Here is an 18,932-nt window from a genome sequence, read left to right as displayed (position 1 = left end):
CCATGGAATTCTCCAGGCAAGAATAATGGAGTGGGTTGCTATGCCCTTCCCCAGGGACCTATTTAGTGGAAGACTACTTTTACATGGACTGGGGGTGGGGAGCTGGTCTCAGGTGATCAAATGGATTACATTTATGGTGCATGTTATTTCTAATCTAATGTTCTTGCTGATCTAACAGGAGGTACCAGTCCATGGCCCAGAGGTTCACACCCGTGGACTAACGTATACATTGGTAAGCACTGACTAACCTCTACAATCTTATGATGCAGACAATACCCTTGTCATATAAACAGGCAATTCATTTCAACCGCTTCTTTCATAAATATTTGATTCATTTTCACAAAACACAGGCATTTAAAATAGTTTTAGAGGCAAAGACTAGCAAAGAATTACACTGGCACTTGACTAAAAGGGATGGGATGGGGAGGGAGGAGGGAGGGGGGATCGGGATGGGGAACACATGTAAATCCATGGCTGACTCATGTCAATGTATGGCAAAAACCACTACAATATTGTAAAGTAATTAGCTTCCAACTAATAAAAATAAATGGAAAAAAAAAAAAAGAAAATACAAACAAAAAAAAAAAACTTCCCATATCACTCATTTGCCCTCTTCATTTTTAATCACAGAAGTCATGGGCTAATTATAGACTCTTTATGATACTGACCTTGGGGTTGATTACAAAGTAAGTTTTCACCAGGTGCTGCTTTAAATACGGGTCTCTGATGTCACCATCGCCTTCTTCCACTTTGTAAGCTCCATTCAAGTGTTGCAGGGTAACAGAAGAAATGTGAACACGTCTGAAATTCCATTTGAAAAACCACAATCAAGATACAGAAGAAGGAACACACACAATTTTCTATTTATTTGGGACTTCAGAAAGAATTCCTTCTGCCCCAGGTGAAGGAAAGGCTATAGGTTCGTAGTCTGTTACCCACAGCTTTGGGAATATGCTCCCCGATATCAAGAGTTGCAAATATTCGGAGCCTCTCTGCTCTCAGAAACCTGCATGGTGAATTACAGCACATAAAACGTGGTCATACCAAATCTGGAGGTATGAGGATATTTCCTGAAATGCATGGCAAAGTCATTTGAGAACACGTGCTAATGTGTATGGGCTTCCCTTGTAGCTCAGTCAGTAAAGACTCCGCCTGCAGTGCAGGAGACCCGGGTTCGATCCCTGGGTTGGGAAGATCCCCTGGAGAAGGAAATGGCAACCCACTCCAGTATCCTTGCCTGGAAAATCTCATGGACAGAGTAGCCTGGTGGGCTGCAGTCCATGGGGTTGCAAAGTATGGGCTTTCCTTCTCAATGCCTGCTCTCATACTTCTCCAAATTACAGCACCTGCAAAGATTTTCTTGTCATTTGTCCAGAGGGTACCATTTGCTTATTTTAATAGGACTGATTTCAGAGGTCACCAATAATAGAGAAAGGCCACATATCTCTAGTGCATTATAAGCCATCTTTAACTTAGGTTGCTATTCATAAATATGCAAATTAGTCAAAGTCTGTAACTCAGGATCTGACATCCAGTCTCTAACCAGGGGTCCCAGGAGCGGTGGAATTGGGACTTGAGAGTTCACGTCTGTCTGGTTAACGGACGAGGTCACGGAGTAACATGGTACTAACCAGGCAACAGAAGTCACCGAGCACTGGGCAGTCAGCTCTCAGCCTGCGGACCAGGACTCCTACCCCGGAGCCTGCTGGATGGGAGGACGCCCGCATCCCGCCTTACCCGGGGACCCCTCCGGCTTCCATGTGATTGGCCAGGGTGACGTCATGTGACCACACGTCGTACTGCCACTTCTGCAGCCCGATCACGCCGCACAGGACGTTTCCAGAGTGCACCCCCACGCGCATGTTGATGTCCACTCCGGTGGCGTCCCTCACTTTCCTAGAGAGAAGGAAAGTCACATCACCCTCCAGGGCCAGTCTCTTCTTCCTGTCATTCCTGGCCAATTTTCTGGGCATTTTATTATTCACAATGTCTCAGACTGTTGGAAATATGGTCATGAGTTCCTCCTGTGGTGGAAGATTGCTGCTCTAAGGCCAGAGAAAGGGTTTTTCTCTCCAGTTATTACCAGGCTAACCCATTAGCACCAAGCCAATGCTCCAGCCAGTAAAGCCTCAGGCTGGCTGGGGCCGTGATGCAACATTTTGGTTGTAGCTTCTACTTTTCCAACCAATATGTATCAAGCACCCATCATGTGCTGACCCCCTCCTTGAAGTTTTCATACTGGACTCCTGAGACATTGCCTTGAACTGTTAGAAACAATCTTAGATGCCATTCGCAACTCTAATGCTTAGCATAGCGTATGTCCCCAAGGAATAATTTCTGCTGATGAAACAATAGGGCTTATTTGTGAGCTTAAATGACTTCAGCCTGAATAGGAATTAAAAAAGAAAATAACCACAAGCTGAATGCTTTTCCACTGTGCACATTTCTTTAACAAAAAAAGAGAAGAGAGTCCTCTTTAAGAAGCTTTAATAATGCATAAGGTATCATTAAAAAGAAATGAATTGTAAAAACCACTTAAAAAACAGGATCCTGTCACCAATTCATTGAAAGAGACAAATGAAGAACTTCCTTTGATTAGGACAGACACACATACACGACCATGTGTAAAACAGATGGCTAGTGGGGAGCTGCTATATAGCACAGGGGGCCCAGTTCCGTGCTCTGTGATGACCCAGAGGGGTGGGGTGGGGAGCGAGGGGGAGGTCCACGAGGGAGGGGACAGATATTCATATATATACATGTACACATAGCTGACTCACTTCACTGAGTAGCGGAAACGAATACAACATTGTAAGGCAATTATATTCCAATTAAAAAAAAAAGAAAAAAGACAACTTCCTTTAAGGGAAAATGGCAATGCTTGGTGATGCCTATTTGTTTCTGCCAGTCAAATATGTTTATCGATTAAAATATAACTGTAAAAGAAGAAAGTGTCCCTAGCAGGAAGGTGTCCCTAGTTCCATGGAGCGAATCAGCCCAAGAGGAAACGTGGAGGGAAGTGATGACATTGACTGCAGCACAGTCACGAGGAGGGGCTCCCAGGTGTGGGAAGTAGTAGAACCCGAAACACCTCAAAATGACACAGGTGTGCATGTGGGATGGCATCACCGACCCAATGGGCATGACTTTGAGCAAGCTCCGGGAGATGGTGAAGGGCAGCGAAGGCTGGTGTGCTGCCGTCCATGGGGGTTGCAAAGAGTCAGACACGACTGAGAGACTGAATAACAGCGAACAATGATGAACGATGAACGTCAGGCTTAAATGATGAAGCAGAACCATCCGAGCATACTACGATAAAAAGAAACGGGTCCGTGATGTAAACATAAATGACCTCCTGTTTCTTTCCCTTCCCTTTCTATCATCCTTTTCTGTTTGCTGCTGCTAAGTCGCTTCAGTCGTGTCCGACTCTGTGCGACCCCATAGACGGCAGCCCACCAGGCTCCCCCATCCCTGGGATTCTCCAGGCAAGAACACTGGAGTGGGCTGCCATTTCCTTCTCCAATGCATGGAAGTGAAAAGTGAAAGTGAAGTCGCTCAGTCGTGTCCAACTCTCAGCGACCCCATGGACTGCAGCCCACCAGGCTCCTCCGTCCATGGGATTTTCCAGGCAAGAGTACTCAGTGGGTTGCCATGGCTTTCTCCACCTTTTCTGTTTATATTTTGTCATAAAAATGACAACCTATATCAAGTACTTTGCAAGTTGTCCACACCCTTCAGTCCTGCTCCCAGAAGGAGCATCTCCATGACACAGGAGGCTTGCCTTGCTGCTTTGCCTACACAAGCTCTGAGTGCAAATGGCTGCCAGGGGGTGTCTGGTCCTCCCCTCTGGTCTTGCTCACGCTGATTTATCTCTGCTCCCCACCCTGCTCAGCCCTGCTTCCTGACAGTGTCCAGGAGTAATCATAAAGCCAGTCTGACAGCAGTGACTGGTTAGTAACTCGAGTCTTTGAATTAATCATCTTCATGGGCTTAATGTCTGTTTTAGAAAAATGAGTTGATCAAGGGTTCAGATGAATTGACTGACCAGAAAAATTTTAATGCATGTAGATGCAGATGAAATCTGTGTGATCTATAGACAAATGTTGAAATGATGGCTTAGAGTTTGCGCTAATAGTAGACTATCTTTCTAATTTAAGAGGAGCTTTAATCACTTACAAAATCAGGGTTCTTAGAGCACTGCCTTGATTAAGAACAGTTTACATTTTCATGAAAGGAGGGAAAAACGTCTCTTTAATGCCGGGAATATTCCAAAACTGCAGCCGAAGAACTTCTGCAGTGGTGACCTAGCTAACAGGGAATGAGGCTTTGAATAAATGTGGAGGTCCCTGAACTGAGGGAAAAATACGGACAGACATCCCTGGATCCGTGTTGCTGGTTCCCAGGACAACTGGAGGTCATCTGGCAAAATTCCAAGTGCTAAGGGTATGCTTTCTCCTCACCAGCTTCAAAACCAGCTTCAAAACCTGAAATTCCTGTATTCACTCTCATCTTATGGCTTAAGAATTGGGACTGGAAATGCTTGCTTGTGTCTGTGAGAGAACAAAGAGCTTCCAAAATCTGCCAAGGTGTCCTCTCTTTCCCTGGGCTTCCCTGGTGGCCCAGATGGTAAAGGATCTGCCGGCAATGCAGGAGACCCGGGTTCGATCCGTAGAGAAGGGAATGGCTACCCACTCCAGTATTCTTGCCTGGAGAATTCCATGGACAGAGGAGCCTGGAGGGCTACAGTCCATGGGGTCACAAAGAGTCAGATATGACTGAGCAACTAAACAACAACAAGAGTATTTTGTTGAATCAAATGTGCTACTGATCCCCATAATTTCATCCTTCACAAAACCCATTCATAAAGCCTGTTTCCTCTCATGTTTGGTTTCAAACACTAAGGTGGCTTCCTGGGGTGGTTACAAATGTGAGAATATCGTTAATTTTACATGGATTGAATGCACTTAACATCTAGACCCATAATGTCCTGAATAGTTAATGACTTTTAGAATACAGTTGAAAAGCTTTTTTTTCCTTATGCCTCCGAAAAGACAGATGATTTATTTTGGGGGAGAAGCAGGGGGGACAGCTAATTCCCATACAAAGTATCTCAGGTGGCAAGCTGAGGCCACACTGCCCACTTCTCCCTTCTCGATTCTTCCTTCCTTTCCTCCCTATGTCTCTGCCCACCATTCCTGACTGCTGCGTAGTGGCCCCGACACCGCTGAGCTAGTGAGTCTGGACACTCAGGTCTGTGGACTCTGCTGAGGCTGGAGGTTTCATCATTCTTCCCTGGAAAGCACTGGAAACCCACCGTCAAACCTCTCAGTCCATTTCAGCCCACGGCCAATATCACAGTGGGCTAAACACAGCGACAACTAACTTGATTTGTTGCTTTCTCACTTAAAGTCCCAGTTACTCCAATCCTGAGAAAAGGAATTCAAACATCAAGCACATAATTCCCATCCCATTTAGAACAAAAATATGCGGAGGAGAAGAGAAAATCACTTGACCAAAAATAGGCAACCCCCTACCAAAAAACCCTCGAACTGAAATTTTTCAATCAAACAATCAACAAACAAGAGCTTTTATCATTTATAAGACTATCATGGCTTCTATGAAGGCAGTTATAAAGAAGTATGCATTACGGTACCAGCAGTGAAAATTCACTTTGTGGCTCACATTTTCACGCTACACTTGTCAGCTATAATGATACCATTATTCTTTGTAAGCAAATATTCTCTACAAATCTTACAATGAAAGAAACTACAGATACAAAGCAGAAAACTATTATGGATAAAAACTGAAACAAAATTCATAGAGCTGAGTGTGTTTGATTAGATGGAGTTATTCTGGGCTGGATTTTCCTATTCATTGCAGTCTGGTGGTAAAAACCACTTTCTCTCTTACAATTTACATGTACTTGTCAAAAATCAAGAGAGACATTAAGAGTACAAAATTTTCCCTTAAGATTGGAGGAGACTTTTCAATTGTTTACAAAGAAATTATCTTTGAAATTAATGACACAGACCCTTCCCATTTCTAACACAGTGTTCCTGTGAAATAAGATAAATAATAACAATACAAAACACAGAGCCTTACCCTGGACTGAGTTCTCACATGCTGATAAATGAGTCTTTGCCGGTTTAAATGAACAATCATGTATATAGTTTCAGCAGACAAAAAACCAGAAACAGTTGTAAGAACGACAATGAAAATGTATTGTGCAGTTTAGAAGGCTCCTGCTAAGCATCACACTTACTTTATGGCTTCACACATATCCAGTCCCATTTTCACACAGTTCTTGGCATGGTTAGGGAGAGAGATAGGCAGTCCGGACACACAGTAGTAGCAGTCCCCTAAGATTTTTATTCTCATGCATTCATTCTCCTGAAAGAAGAAGTCACAGAATTTCAACTGCATTGCGCGTGTGCTAAGTCGCTTCACTTGTGTCCAACTCTTTGAGACCCTATGGACTGTAGCCCGCCAGGCTCCTCTGTCCATGAGATTCTCCAAGCAAGAATACTGGAGTTGGCTGCCATGCCCTCCTCCCCAGGGGATCTTCCTGACCCAGGGATTGAACCCCTGTCTTTTGCATCTCCTGCATTGGCAGGAGAATTCTTTACCACCGTGCCAACCTGAGAAGCTGCAAACCAGTTCAGTTTCCCTTAACTGCCCATCAAGACTGAGCCACCCTCACCCACACACCCCTTTACCAAAGCAGGAAGGATGAGGGCAACGGGTGGGAGGGGAAGGCTGAGAGAGTATTCTGGAATGAATTACACTTAGCAGAGAAATGTGAAGCTAGGCCCATGCTTTGTAGTCTGAACATCCTCAAATACTGACAGTGAAATGAAACGTTCTGTGCAGAGTAGAATTTTTCAGAATAGAAAATGGTGATCAGAACTCAATTGGAATTAGAACTGTATGTCATTTCCTACTATGGTCATGGTTTTCCTCACTTCTTTCAAAGCTGAAGTGAATTCTTACCTGCAGACAAGTAGCTTCTGATAAACATCACTACAGTATAATGCAGTATAACGAGACACCATTCAACAATGCCAAATGATTTAAAACTTAATTCTGACCTTAGGTTAAACCAATTTAATATCAAGTTAGACGAACTCATTTTTCTTGGCTGGGTTGTATTTATATTACAATATCGAGATCAATTTCATTCATATGCATCAATCCTACACTAACCTTTTCAACTAGCTTATAGACTCTTCACTCAAATTTAAAATAAATACATAGACAAAGAAGTACCAAACACAGATTTTTTTTCCCCTTCTTAACACACAGGCTTATGGATAAACTGAAAATATTTGAAATAATAAAATGAACGTAAGATCTTTTTGTCCTTAAAACATGCGTTAGATTTATGGAAGGTTTTCGCACCTTTCTCTCCCTGTCTCATAGAAAGCTCGTGTACTTCCATGCTTATCTACAGCACTGCAGATGGTGTGTTAATAAATCTTGATAGCAATTTTATATAATAAAAAGGACAAACATTGTTTATTAATCAGGTTCACCTCCCTGATAGCTCAGTTGGTAAAGAATCTGCCTGCAATGCAGGAGACCCTTCTTCGATTCCTGGGTTGGGAAGGTCCCCTGGAGAAGGGAAAGGCTACCCACTCCAGCATTCTGGCCTGGAGAATTCCATGGACTATGTAGTCCATGGGGTTGCAAAGAGTCGGACATGATTGAGCGACTTTCACTTTCACTTCCTAAATATGTATTCTGAGTCTAGAAACAGTAAGATTAATAACAGTGAAATCTTGGTAGCCTTAACAAAGACCAGTTGACTGTATGGGATTATTTCTCGTCTCTTTATGGTGTTCTGTTGGTCTATATGTCTGTTCCTAGTATCCTACTCATTTGAATTGTTGTAGCTGGAAGATATTTTGAAACCAGGAAGTATGAAGCCTCTAGCTTTGCTCTTCTTGCTCAAAATTGCTTTGGATATCTGTGGTCTCTTGTGATTCTATATAAGTTTTAGGATTGATTTTTTTCTACTTCTGTAAAAACTGTATTGGGCTTTTGACTGGGATCGCATCGCATCTGTGGATGGCTTTGGGGACTATTTTAACAAGGTTAATCCTTCCAACCCATGAATATGGGATATCTTTCTACTTATTTGTGCCTACTTATATTTCTTTCATCAATGTTTTATAGTTTTTGGTGTGTAAGTCATTCACTTGCTTAGTTAGGGCTTCTCAGGTGGTGAAGTGGTAAAGAACGGCCTGCTAATGCAGGAGACGTAGGAGACGTGGGTTTGATCCCTGGGTCAGGAAGATTCCCTGGAGTAGGAAATGACAACCCACTTCAGTATTCTTGCTGGTAAAATACCATGGCCAGAGGAGCCTTATGGGCTGCAGCTGATGGGGTCATAAAGAATCAGACACGACAGAGTATAGTCTGTTTAGTTAAGTTTATCCCTAAGTTTTTCATTCTTTTTGATGATAATGTAGATGGAATTGTTTCCTTGATTTTCTTTTGAGATACTTCATTGTTAGTGTATAGAAACACAACAGATCATTGGACACATACTTTGAATCCTGCAACTTTACTGAGTTTAACAGTACTAACAGATTTTTATGCTTCCCTTGTAGCTCAGTTGGTAAAGAATCTACCTGCAAGGCAGGAGACCCGGGTTCAGTCCCTGGGTCGGAAGGATCTCCTGGAGAAGGAAATGGCAACCCACTCCAGTATTCTTACCTGGAGAATCCCATGGACAGAGGAGCCTGGCAGGTTACAGTCCATGGGTTCACAAAGAGCCAGACATGACTTCACGACTAAACCACCAACCACCGCCACCAACAAATTTTTGTGAACTCTTTAAAGTTTTCTACATATAAGGTCATATCATATGCAAACAGTAATAATTTTACTATTTTTTTGACTTGAATGCCTTTCTTTTTCTTGCCTAAGGCCTGTGTCAAGAACTTCCAGCACTATGTTGAAATGAACTGGTGAGAGCAGGTGTCCTGGTCTTCTCCCCAGTCTTAGAAGAAAAGGTTTGTTTTTCACTGCTGAATATGATGTTCACGGCGGGCTTTTCACATATAGCTTTATTGTGTTGAGCTGAGTTCCTTCTTATAAGTTGAGAGGTTTTACTCATAAAAGGGTGTTCAGTTTTGTCAAATGCTCTTTCTGCAATTGATTGAGATGATTATGTGTTTTTTATCCTTCATTATGTTAACGTAGTATGTATATATCTCATCAATTGATTTGCTATGCCATCCAACTTGCATCCCAGAGATAAATCCCATTTGGTCATGGTATATGATTTTTCTTAATGTGCTGTTGAATTTGATTTGTTAATTAAAATAAATTCTTCAGCACTCAGCCTTCTTTGAGCTTTTGAACTGTGGTGTTGGAGAAGACTCTTGAGAGTCCCTTGGACTGCAAGGAGATCCAACCAGTCCATCCTAAAGGAGATCAGTCTTGAATATTCATTGGAAGGACTGATGCTGAGGCTGAAGCTCCAGTACTTTGGCCACCTGATGTGAAGAGCCAACCCATTAGAAAAGACTCTGATGCTGGGAAAGATTGAAGGAAGGAGGAGAAGGGGACGACAGAGGATGAGATGGTTGGATGGCATCCATCACCGACTCAACAGACATGAGTTTGAGCGAGCTCCGGGAGATAGTGAAGGACAGGGAAGCCTGGTGTGCTGCCGTCCATGAGGTGAAAAGAGTTGGACAGGACTCAGTGACTGAACAACAGCAACAACAGAGGAAATAAGCCAGAAACAGAATGACAAATGCTACATGATACCACGCGTATGAGGAGTCTCATTGGTCAAACACAGAAACGGAGTGTAGAATGGTGGTTTCCAGGCCTGGGAGAGGGGGAAAGTGGGGAGGTGTTGGTCAAAGGGTAAAAAGTTCCAGTTATGCATGATGAGTAAGTCCTAGAGATCTACTGTACAGCACAGTGTCCATAACTAACGATACTATACTGTATACCTAAACACAGGCTGCAAAGGGAGATCTTAAGTGTTTTAATCACAAAATAATAATGATAATGATAATAAATTAAGAGGGAAAAATGAAGATCTGTAGGTGATAGATGATTATGGCATAGATTGTAGTGATGGTTTCAAGGGTGTATCCCTAAGGCTCAATAAGTTGTATGCATATTAAATATGTACAGCTTTTTGTAAGCTAACTATACCTCATTAAAGTGGATAAAATATCACAGTGAATGAGCAATGACGCTGAGTTCCTTAAAGTAATGTGCTTTTCGTGGCATTCACTCAATGGACTGAGCTGTTTGCTTACAAGGCTCTCTGATTCCATGATCTGAACTATGAGACATGAACTGATATCCAAAGCATGCTGCCCCTGTGACCAACAATGGGTGGACCAAGCTATCCTCGTCCAGACTCTGATATTGCATGGACATTCCTTTGTTATAATCATCAGAGCGGAGCAGGAAATCACACTGATTACGTCTTCTATGGGATATAAACTCAGTCCTCCTCAAATTCATATATTGAAATTCTAACCCCTGGTACCTGTAAATGTGACTTTATTTGGCAATAGGGTTATTGTAGACGTAATTAACTAAGATAAGGTCATACAAGAGTAGAAACTGTTTCTCCCTCAGTCATGTCCGACTCTGTGTGACCACATGGACTGTAGCCCGCCAGCCTCCTCTGTCCATGGGATTTTCCAGGCAAGAATACTGGAGTGGGTTGCCATTTCCTGCTCCATACAGGAGTAGGGTGGGCCCCTAATCCTGTATGATTGGTGTCCTTATAAAGAGAAGTAATTTGGACACAGAGCTCTGAACACAGGGAAAATGCCATCAGAACACTGGAACCTTGTTGTCACCAGCCAAGACTGGAAAGTTTCTTCCTAACGTGTCACCAGGTAGGGCAGCAAAAATGACCTTTTATTAACTCAAACTTCCAAGATGTTATTTTTTAACAGATAATCTCTCTATGCTTTTATTTGGTTTAATAATCATTCATTGACAAGTATTTCCTTTCCCCTGCTTAGGTCACAAGGAACCAATAATTGGCAACATAGACAACTGGCTGTTCCTTCATGGAGAATATAGTCAAGATATTGTTTTCTTTTTTCTCCTAAAGATGAGCCCTCCCAACCCCAATGCAACCTTTTCCCTTGGTTTGGTAAAGGAAGGAATCAGAGCTGTAGTCTCAGTGAATTGTTTAGAATCCCCAGTGAAATCGTCATGGTCAGTTGGGCAATATAAGGCATCTCATGGGGAGCTTGACCGAGGAGTGACTCTGTGAACATCTGAAAGCCAGATTTGTGCCTGGGAGCTTGGCTGGAATGTTCTCTATTGTTTAAGTGTGAGGGAAATTTCACCATGAACTGAACTTAGAACTAACTCTTCCTAATGTAAAAAATACATTTTGATAAGCATAATAAAGGATTTTTGTTGGGAACCATCCAAAGACAAAAATTAAGAGCAGAAACATTTTATGAGGCAGAAATAGAGGGCTAGCAAGAAAAAAATACCAATATTCCCACCAGAAATCTTAATCGTTCCAATAAATAAGTCTGGAGTGTGGTCTGGTATGGTTTTAAATCAGCTGTCATCATTTCTTCTCTGAAACTTCCCACAAATGAGCATATGAATGGTGAATACTGAGCTTACATCTCCGCAAGTGGCACAAGGGCCAATGGATGAAAATCAGACAGCAGTAAATAAGGCCTTAGGACGAAGGGATGCATCCTGTCTTAAGGATTTTCCCAGCATGCCGCTTAACACTGTGAATATGTAAAGGTTACAACTGGCGAGGAAATTATGTTTCCAACTCATTGACATCAAAATGCCTAAAAAGAGAAGCTAAGAACAGCATAGTGCAGAGAGATGTGCAAATCAAGTCTCGTTATCTTGAATGTATTTATTATATGTGTGCTGAATTATATATAAGCCAGAGTCTTAAAAATAAATGAAAGCATATGCTAGTTATATGCTACAGCATTTTCTCTTTCCCAGTGTAGGTCTGAGACTTATCAATGGCAAATAAGTCCAACAAATCTAAGATTCCTAAAGGATGCTTTTATGAAGAGGCAAAAAACTGGTAAGGACCAAGAAAAGGTAAGCCCAAATTTGATATATCCTCAAAATAGAAAGCAATCACGAATACTCACCTTTGCAATTTGATCGAACTTTCCAAAGAGTTCATTCAGCATGTGGACAAGTTCTCCAGGGGAGCAGTCACTGGCCAGACGGGTGAACCCGACAATGTCCGCGTAGAGGATACTGTGGGAACAAGCCAAGGGGTGCATATGTGCAAGTTTATATTCGCTAAGAAAGCAATGGTAGTCTTCCCCACTAAAAGAGGACAATTTCTTACATTTTACATTTTTGCAAAACATCATTCCCCTAGGTATGGAATACATAAACATGTTGCTAAACTTTCCCATTAATTTTTTTGATGTTACATTTTTATAATTAAGATCAGGGAAGAAAGCCATGTGATCCACTTTCTCTATTCTAGTCCATTCTTACTGACAACACTTCTCCTCTCAGGGCCAGCCCCTCCTTCCCATTCTGGCTTATGTGGTCCTCATCCTGACAGTTCATTACAGTGTCGTAATTCTGATATCAAAGGAATATGCTTCTGTTTGAACTGTTAAGTGATTTTATATTGTAAGTATTCCTAAGTAGAAGAAGCAAAATCATAAAAGTCAAATCCTGTTTTTTGATTGAAAGGCAAAATTCTGGGTTCTTTGCTAACTTCCAGGAAAGGAGATGCCTCTTCCTAAAGCTCAGAGCTGAGTTTGGGGGAAGCATTAAACGAGGAAGGACGCCAACTAATGTCCAGTTACAGTAATAACAAGTACTATAAAGGCAAACAGTAGAATGCCATCAATCAGAGTACTAGGGGTGGTAAGCTGAGCACCGAAGAATTGATGCTTTTGAACTGTGGTGTTGGAGGACTCTTGAGAGTCCCTTGGACTGCAAGGAGATCCAACCAGTCCATCCTAAAGGAGATCAGTCCTGGGTGTTCATTGGAAGGACTGATGTTGAAGCTGAAACTCCAATACTTTGGCCACCTGATGCGAAGAGCTGACTCATTTGAAAAGACCCTGATGCTGGGAAAGACTGAAGGTAGGAGGAGAAGGGGACACCAGAGAATGAGATGGTTGGATGGCATCACTGACCCAATGGACATGAGTCTGAGTAAACTCCGGGAGCTGGTGATGGACAGGGAGGCCTGGTGTGCTGCAGTCCATGGGGTCGCGAAGAGTCGGACACGACTGAGCAACTGAACTCTGAACTGCACTGAGGGGAGGTGAAGAATCTGGGACACAGTCACTAAGGAACTGACAGCACAGCTTCCCCTCACGGCATGTACAGCCTGGGGGGTGAATGCGAGATTCCTTAGAGTTTTGTATGCGTTTAGCTAACCTTGATGAATCAGGATTGAAGAACACAACACCTGCGTGTGCATTACAACTTTACCTACACAGCAACGTGCTTCTGTTTTACATAAAGACCTTATTATGTGTTCAGTTGTGTCTGACTCAGACCCCATGGACTGTAGCCCACCAGGCTCCTCTGTCCACGGGATTCTCCAAGCAAGAATACTGGAGTGGGTTGCCATTTCCTCCTCCAGGGGATCTTTCCCACCCAGGGACTGAACCCACTTCTCTTGTATTTCCTGACTTGCCAGGTGGATTCTTCGCCACTGTGCCACCTGGGAAACCCCGAAGACCTAATAAAGAAGCCTAAAATTGCTGCTGACAATTTGAGTTTCAGGTAATACATACAGTATGGTTTAAGATGGGCCATGAAACAAAAATAACTACCAATTCACACTCATTAGGATAGCTTTTTTTTTTTTTTTTTAAAGAAAATAACAAGCGTTGCTGAGGATGTAGAGAAATTAGAACTAGTAAGCATCCTAGGGGAAATGTAAAATGGTATAGGCACTACAGAAAAGAGTGATGTTTCTTCAAAAAAATGAAACAGAATTACTGGATGAACTGGCAATTCCACTGCTGGTTATACACCCCAAAGAACTGAAAGTAGGAACTCAGATATTTATATACCCATGCCCACACCCTGCCTCAGGATGAAAAGGCCATAGGTTTCAGATTTCTTTTAAAATTAATTGGTATTGCATGACATTTAAGCTTCTGTATTTTCAAGTTTTAAGTTATGTATTTACTTTAGGCGCTTCCCTCCTGGCTCAGACAGTAAAGACTGCCTGCAATGCAGGAGACTCAGGTTTGATCCCTGAGTTGGGAAGATCCTCTGGAGAAAGGAATGGCAAGCCATTCCAGCATTCTTGCTTGGAAAATTCCATGGACTAAGGGGAACCAGGTTGGCTACGGTCCACGGGGTCACAGAGTCAGACACGACTGAGCGACTAACATTAACACTTTTATTTAGGATCCCAAATATATTTTCTGAATTTAAATTTGATTCAATCCTGCAAACATACTGTATGGTCTCTGAAAGCAGCTGAAGCTGCTTCACCAACCCTTTGCCTTAGGTTGTGTGGTAACTGGCTTCCAAGGTGGCCCCAGTCATCCTTACCTCCCTTGTACTGTCCCTCCCCATAATGGCTAGGAATGACTTGTGTAACTAATAGAATACTGTAGGCATAGCCAGAAATGACCTTCTGTAAGAGACACTGCAACTTCTACCTGGCTCTCTCTTGGATCCTTCCCTCTGGGGAAGCAAGCGGCCATATTGTGAGGACACTCAAGCAACACATGAAGAGGTCTAGTGATGAAGATCTGAGGCCTCCAGGCAACAGGAAGTTAACCTGCCCACCAGGTGAGAAGCCACATCCGGAGCACAGCCCCCAGCAGCCTGAAGCCTCATGGGGAAGTCTATGCCAGAACCATTTAAGATGCTCCCAAACTCCAGCCCACAGAAACTGTGAGATGTCTATGTTCTTTAAAACCACTAAGTTTGGGGGTAATTTGTTACATAGAAATTGATAAGATAGATATTATGCAGACTCTTTATCAACTGCCTGAAATTGGTCGTGTCATCCATTATTTTTGCAGGTCTAGGGTTCCTGAACTATATCACAACCACTTAGAGTCTGTGATCCTCTTTAGATACAGACGTGTTAATATTTATTTTTACACATTTTGAATACCAATAAGTGACTTAAAAATAATCAGGATGGAAGGGCCATTCCTGATTTTCAGACAGTTAAGGCTAGAAAGAGCAATTTCTAGTAAAATACAACTTATCAGATACTAAAAAAATTTTTCTTTAATCATGTAGGCAAAAATGCTTAAAAACCTAAAGGCAAGCTAGTGTTTTAAATAATTTCACTCACTAATATGTATGAATGTTCTCTCTCTGTGTTTATATATATATATATACATACACATACACACACACACACACACATATATATATATACACATATACACCCATAGTTTATTATTCAAAAAAATGATGGGGACTTAAAAATATTTACTGATTCCTCATTAATATGCAACTTTTTTCTGTTATCTCCCTCTCAATAAACATTTCTTATTGTATATTAGCTCCTGTGTGCTTGGGCCACACCTCTTTCTAAAATCATGTGTCAAAATGAGATTTGTCTTAGCAATGCAGTTAAGCTACAGTTAGTGCTTCCCTAACTGTAGCTCAGATGGTAAAGAATCTGCCTGCAATGCTGGGTGTGATCCCTGGGTCAGGAAGATCTCCTGGAGAAGGGAATGGCAAGCAACTCCAGTATTCTTGCCTGGAGAATTCCATGGACAAAGGAGCCTGGCCAGCTACAGTCCATGGGGTCGCACAGAGTCCGACACGACTGAGTGACTAACAGTTTCACTTTCATTTTAAGCTAAAGTTAAATTTATTTCTTATTAATCAATTTCAGAAATCCTTGACCTGAAGTAATCGGACCTAAGGCAGCAACATGCAATGGAAAAAGTCTGGAGTTGGGGGCAAACAGCCTGAGTTTGATTCTAGACGATGAGCTACACGTTTCAGCTTTGTTTGTGGTTGTTGTTAATAAACTGTTGAATGGAGGGGCGAGTAACCCTGACAACTAAAGGAGTAACGTGATGAATGAGGCAGGCACAAGTTACTCACTGAGATAACCCAGCCAGAAGAGCAAGCATCACTGCAATATAATGGAACAGACGGAAGGACAGGCCTCCATGGAATTGGGATCAGAAACAGGTCGGCATGGAGGTGAGGACCAGAGTGCCTATGTCTGGAGGGGCCAGAGACCACGAGGAGAACGGGAGGGAACACCCACTCCAGACTGAAATGAGGACCCACCTGGCACCCGTCCAGAGCTCAAGGGAGAAGGGGTCCTACACGACCTCTCTCCTGACCACAGTTCCTTGTTAGTTTTCCAGTTACCAAGATGCCAGGAATGGCTCCCTGGGAAGCATATATGACTGCCACTCTTGGACCAGCTGTACTTTCAGTGTAATTTAGTTAAGGTGCACGCTGGTCACCTACGATGCTGGTACTGGCCATACCCAGAGACACCCCCCCCTCCTTCCTGAGGGACAGCAGGACACCCAGCCTCCCTGGAAAGTGCTGGCTCCCTGAGACCTTGCCCTTGCCAAGCCCATCTTGAGGAACCAGTCCTTGTGCCTAGAGCCCACCGACTCTCTAATCTTACTGAGATACCGAGTCCTGGGTTCCTGGGACACAGGGAGATCTGACCTGAGAGTTCCCAGAATGAAGGCCCCACCGGCCACTTCTCTCCCCTTTGTAATGGCTGGTCCCAAAATGCAACAAGTAGAAAGGCCTGTTTTCTCATCTGAATGAGCGGGAGGCCCTCGCACACGGGTAGGTAGAGTGGACACTATGCTTTGCGCCAAGATGAACACCTCCGAAGGCCACGTGACGCTGTCAGACGGGGACTTCCGGTGACCTACATCCGCCGCCCGGTGTCGGGCTCCCCAGCCTCGCCGAGAAGGGAAGACGGCGCGGCGTACCTGACGTTGGTGTGCCGCTTGACGTAGAGGTTGTGGAAGTTGTTGGTGTTCTCCATCTGGCCGGCTTTGGGGCCCTGCAGCCTCTGGATGATCTCAGCTTTCATCTCCATGGCTATGTGTGCCGGCAGCAAGGACAGCAGGAGCCGCTCCTGAAACCAGGGTGGAAGGAAGACAGAGAGATGTCACACCACCGAGGTCACAGCAAAGACCGAATGAAACCATCACGGAGCGGGGCCAATCTGAGGACTCTAACAAGTTCAAATACAGATTCTAGAGATAACATGTTTAAAAAAATCCAATTTTCCAAGGTCAGAGTGTGTTATTAGATTATTTATTGAGTTCTAAGCATATGTTCTGCAGTGCAAAGAAAAGGAAGGCATAGTTATTTCCCCAAGGATATTATTTATCTATTGTGATTTTAAAGGAGTGAAATGGAAATAATACGAAGATGCCAGAAACCAGTGGTCAGTCGGAGATAGAAGACTCTCATTTTTGCCTACTTGTTTGCTTGAGAGATAAAGTACAAGCTATATTGCACTTTTGAAAGTCAAGCAATATTCCACATTTCCTAAATAAGATAGTCACACATTTTCAAACATTTCATTTCCTCTGTGGTGATCATACAATCCTTTTTCGTGATTCTGAACTATTGTAAAGACAGAGTCAGAAATATTAGTCTCTGAGAAAATGTCATCTATGAGAAACTATAGGCGGGTCACAAAGAAATGACAACATATGAACCTTTCTTATTTTTTTAGTCTTTAAATTCAGTAAATGCTGTACATGATAGCATGCAATATTATACATATGTTAATTGCATTGTTTATTATACTTAGAATGGCACTTTTTCATTCCCTTTAAAGAACCTGTAATTTTTTTTTTTTTTTTTGAGAAGAAGTATCATGGAAGGTCAATCTTTGAAAGTTGATATTTACTCTAGAGTACTTTAAACATAAATCTAATATAGAAAACACCACATATTCCTCCGGTATTGTGGATTCAGCTAGTGATATTCAGTGTGTATAAATGAGCACCTGTTGAGCAAAAGAGTTTCTCTTCTTCCACATTTTTCTCTTTAACAGATTTCTTTTTGGAGAAAGTGGTGAGAGAGTAGAGGAGGGTGGGTGAAAGTGGGCTTTGCCCCCAGATGCGCTGGCCCACATGTTTGTCCCCTGGATCCACCCACAGTGCACGTCACTTTGGGATGGTTGGGAACTTTCATGATGGAGCAGAGGGGAGGCCAGAAGCACATCTTGAGGTAGATGAAATGACCCTCACCACAGCCTATCCCCAGCCTGCTCCAGGAAAACACAGGTGCAAAGTCAACAGGAGACTCTGTGCGGGCCTGTGCGGGGCCTCAGTGCGTGGTCGGGGGCGTCTCTCCATGAACTGGCATATCTGAGTGTTGGTCATCTGTTCTTTCCTTCCTTCATTCACCCAATCAGGAAACATCCATCACTGCCCACGGAATGCCGGACTCTTGATGAGGACTAATGATAAACGCGAAGATGAAGGAGACGGTGTCTCCAGCAGCACAGCTATCAGAGGAGACTAGGACAGGCTGGTGTTTGGAGGCATCCACACACCTTGGAAAACAGAAGGGAACTAACAGAGCAGGAGCCCCTGCCATGCACCACATGCTTCCAGGAGCTCTCTTTATGTGCTACATCAATATCAGAAAAAGAGTGTAGATAGTTCAGTCTTAGGGGAAAAGGATTGACAAGTCCCCATATTTTTTAGAAAAAAAAATTTTTGAAGGGGTAGCGATACCACTAGATTTCATTGTGGACAGTGGCAATATAACCCCTTATGTGGTTCCTTGCACTCAGAGACCGGTGATGTGAAGGGCAGTTAAGTGGGGGGGGCTTTTTTATTGTTTGATGTCTCAGCTCCTAGGAGTTCCTGGAAAGTAGCATTTTCTCTGTAGTTATTTGCTGAATGAATGAATGCCCTGCAGTGCATTTTGTCTGGGGCATAATAAAGAAAAATCCCATTTCAAAGTCCGTGTTC

The 18,932-nt window shown here is 43.0% G+C and overlaps 1 protein-coding gene across 3 annotated transcripts in view; it reads right to left on the bottom strand.

Moving 5' to 3' along the window:
- Positions 1-18,932, bottom strand: part of ADCY2 (adenylate cyclase 2) — a 438,654-nt gene that overhangs the window by 126,875 nt on the left and 292,847 nt on the right. For all 3 annotated transcript variants that reach the window (XM_043488503.1, XM_043488504.1, XM_043488505.1), the window contains exons 5-9: positions 16,923-17,071; positions 12,135-12,246; positions 6,263-6,390; positions 1,738-1,896; positions 669-801 (exon numbers count right to left, since the gene is read on the bottom strand). In XM_043488503.1, the coding sequence (XP_043344438.1) occupies positions 669-801; positions 1,738-1,896; positions 6,263-6,390; positions 12,135-12,246; positions 16,923-17,071 (681 nt within the window). The remainder of the gene's footprint in view (positions 1-668; positions 802-1,737; positions 1,897-6,262; positions 6,391-12,134; positions 12,247-16,922; positions 17,072-18,932) is intronic.

Source organism: Cervus canadensis, chromosome 16 (genome assembly GCF_019320065.1).
Source record: "Cervus canadensis isolate Bull #8, Minnesota chromosome 16, ASM1932006v1, whole genome shotgun sequence".
NCBI lineage: Eukaryota > Metazoa > Chordata > Mammalia > Artiodactyla > Cervidae > Cervus > Cervus canadensis.
Note: the sequence above shows the minus strand (reverse complement) of the source record. Positions and strands in the feature narration are given on the sequence as shown.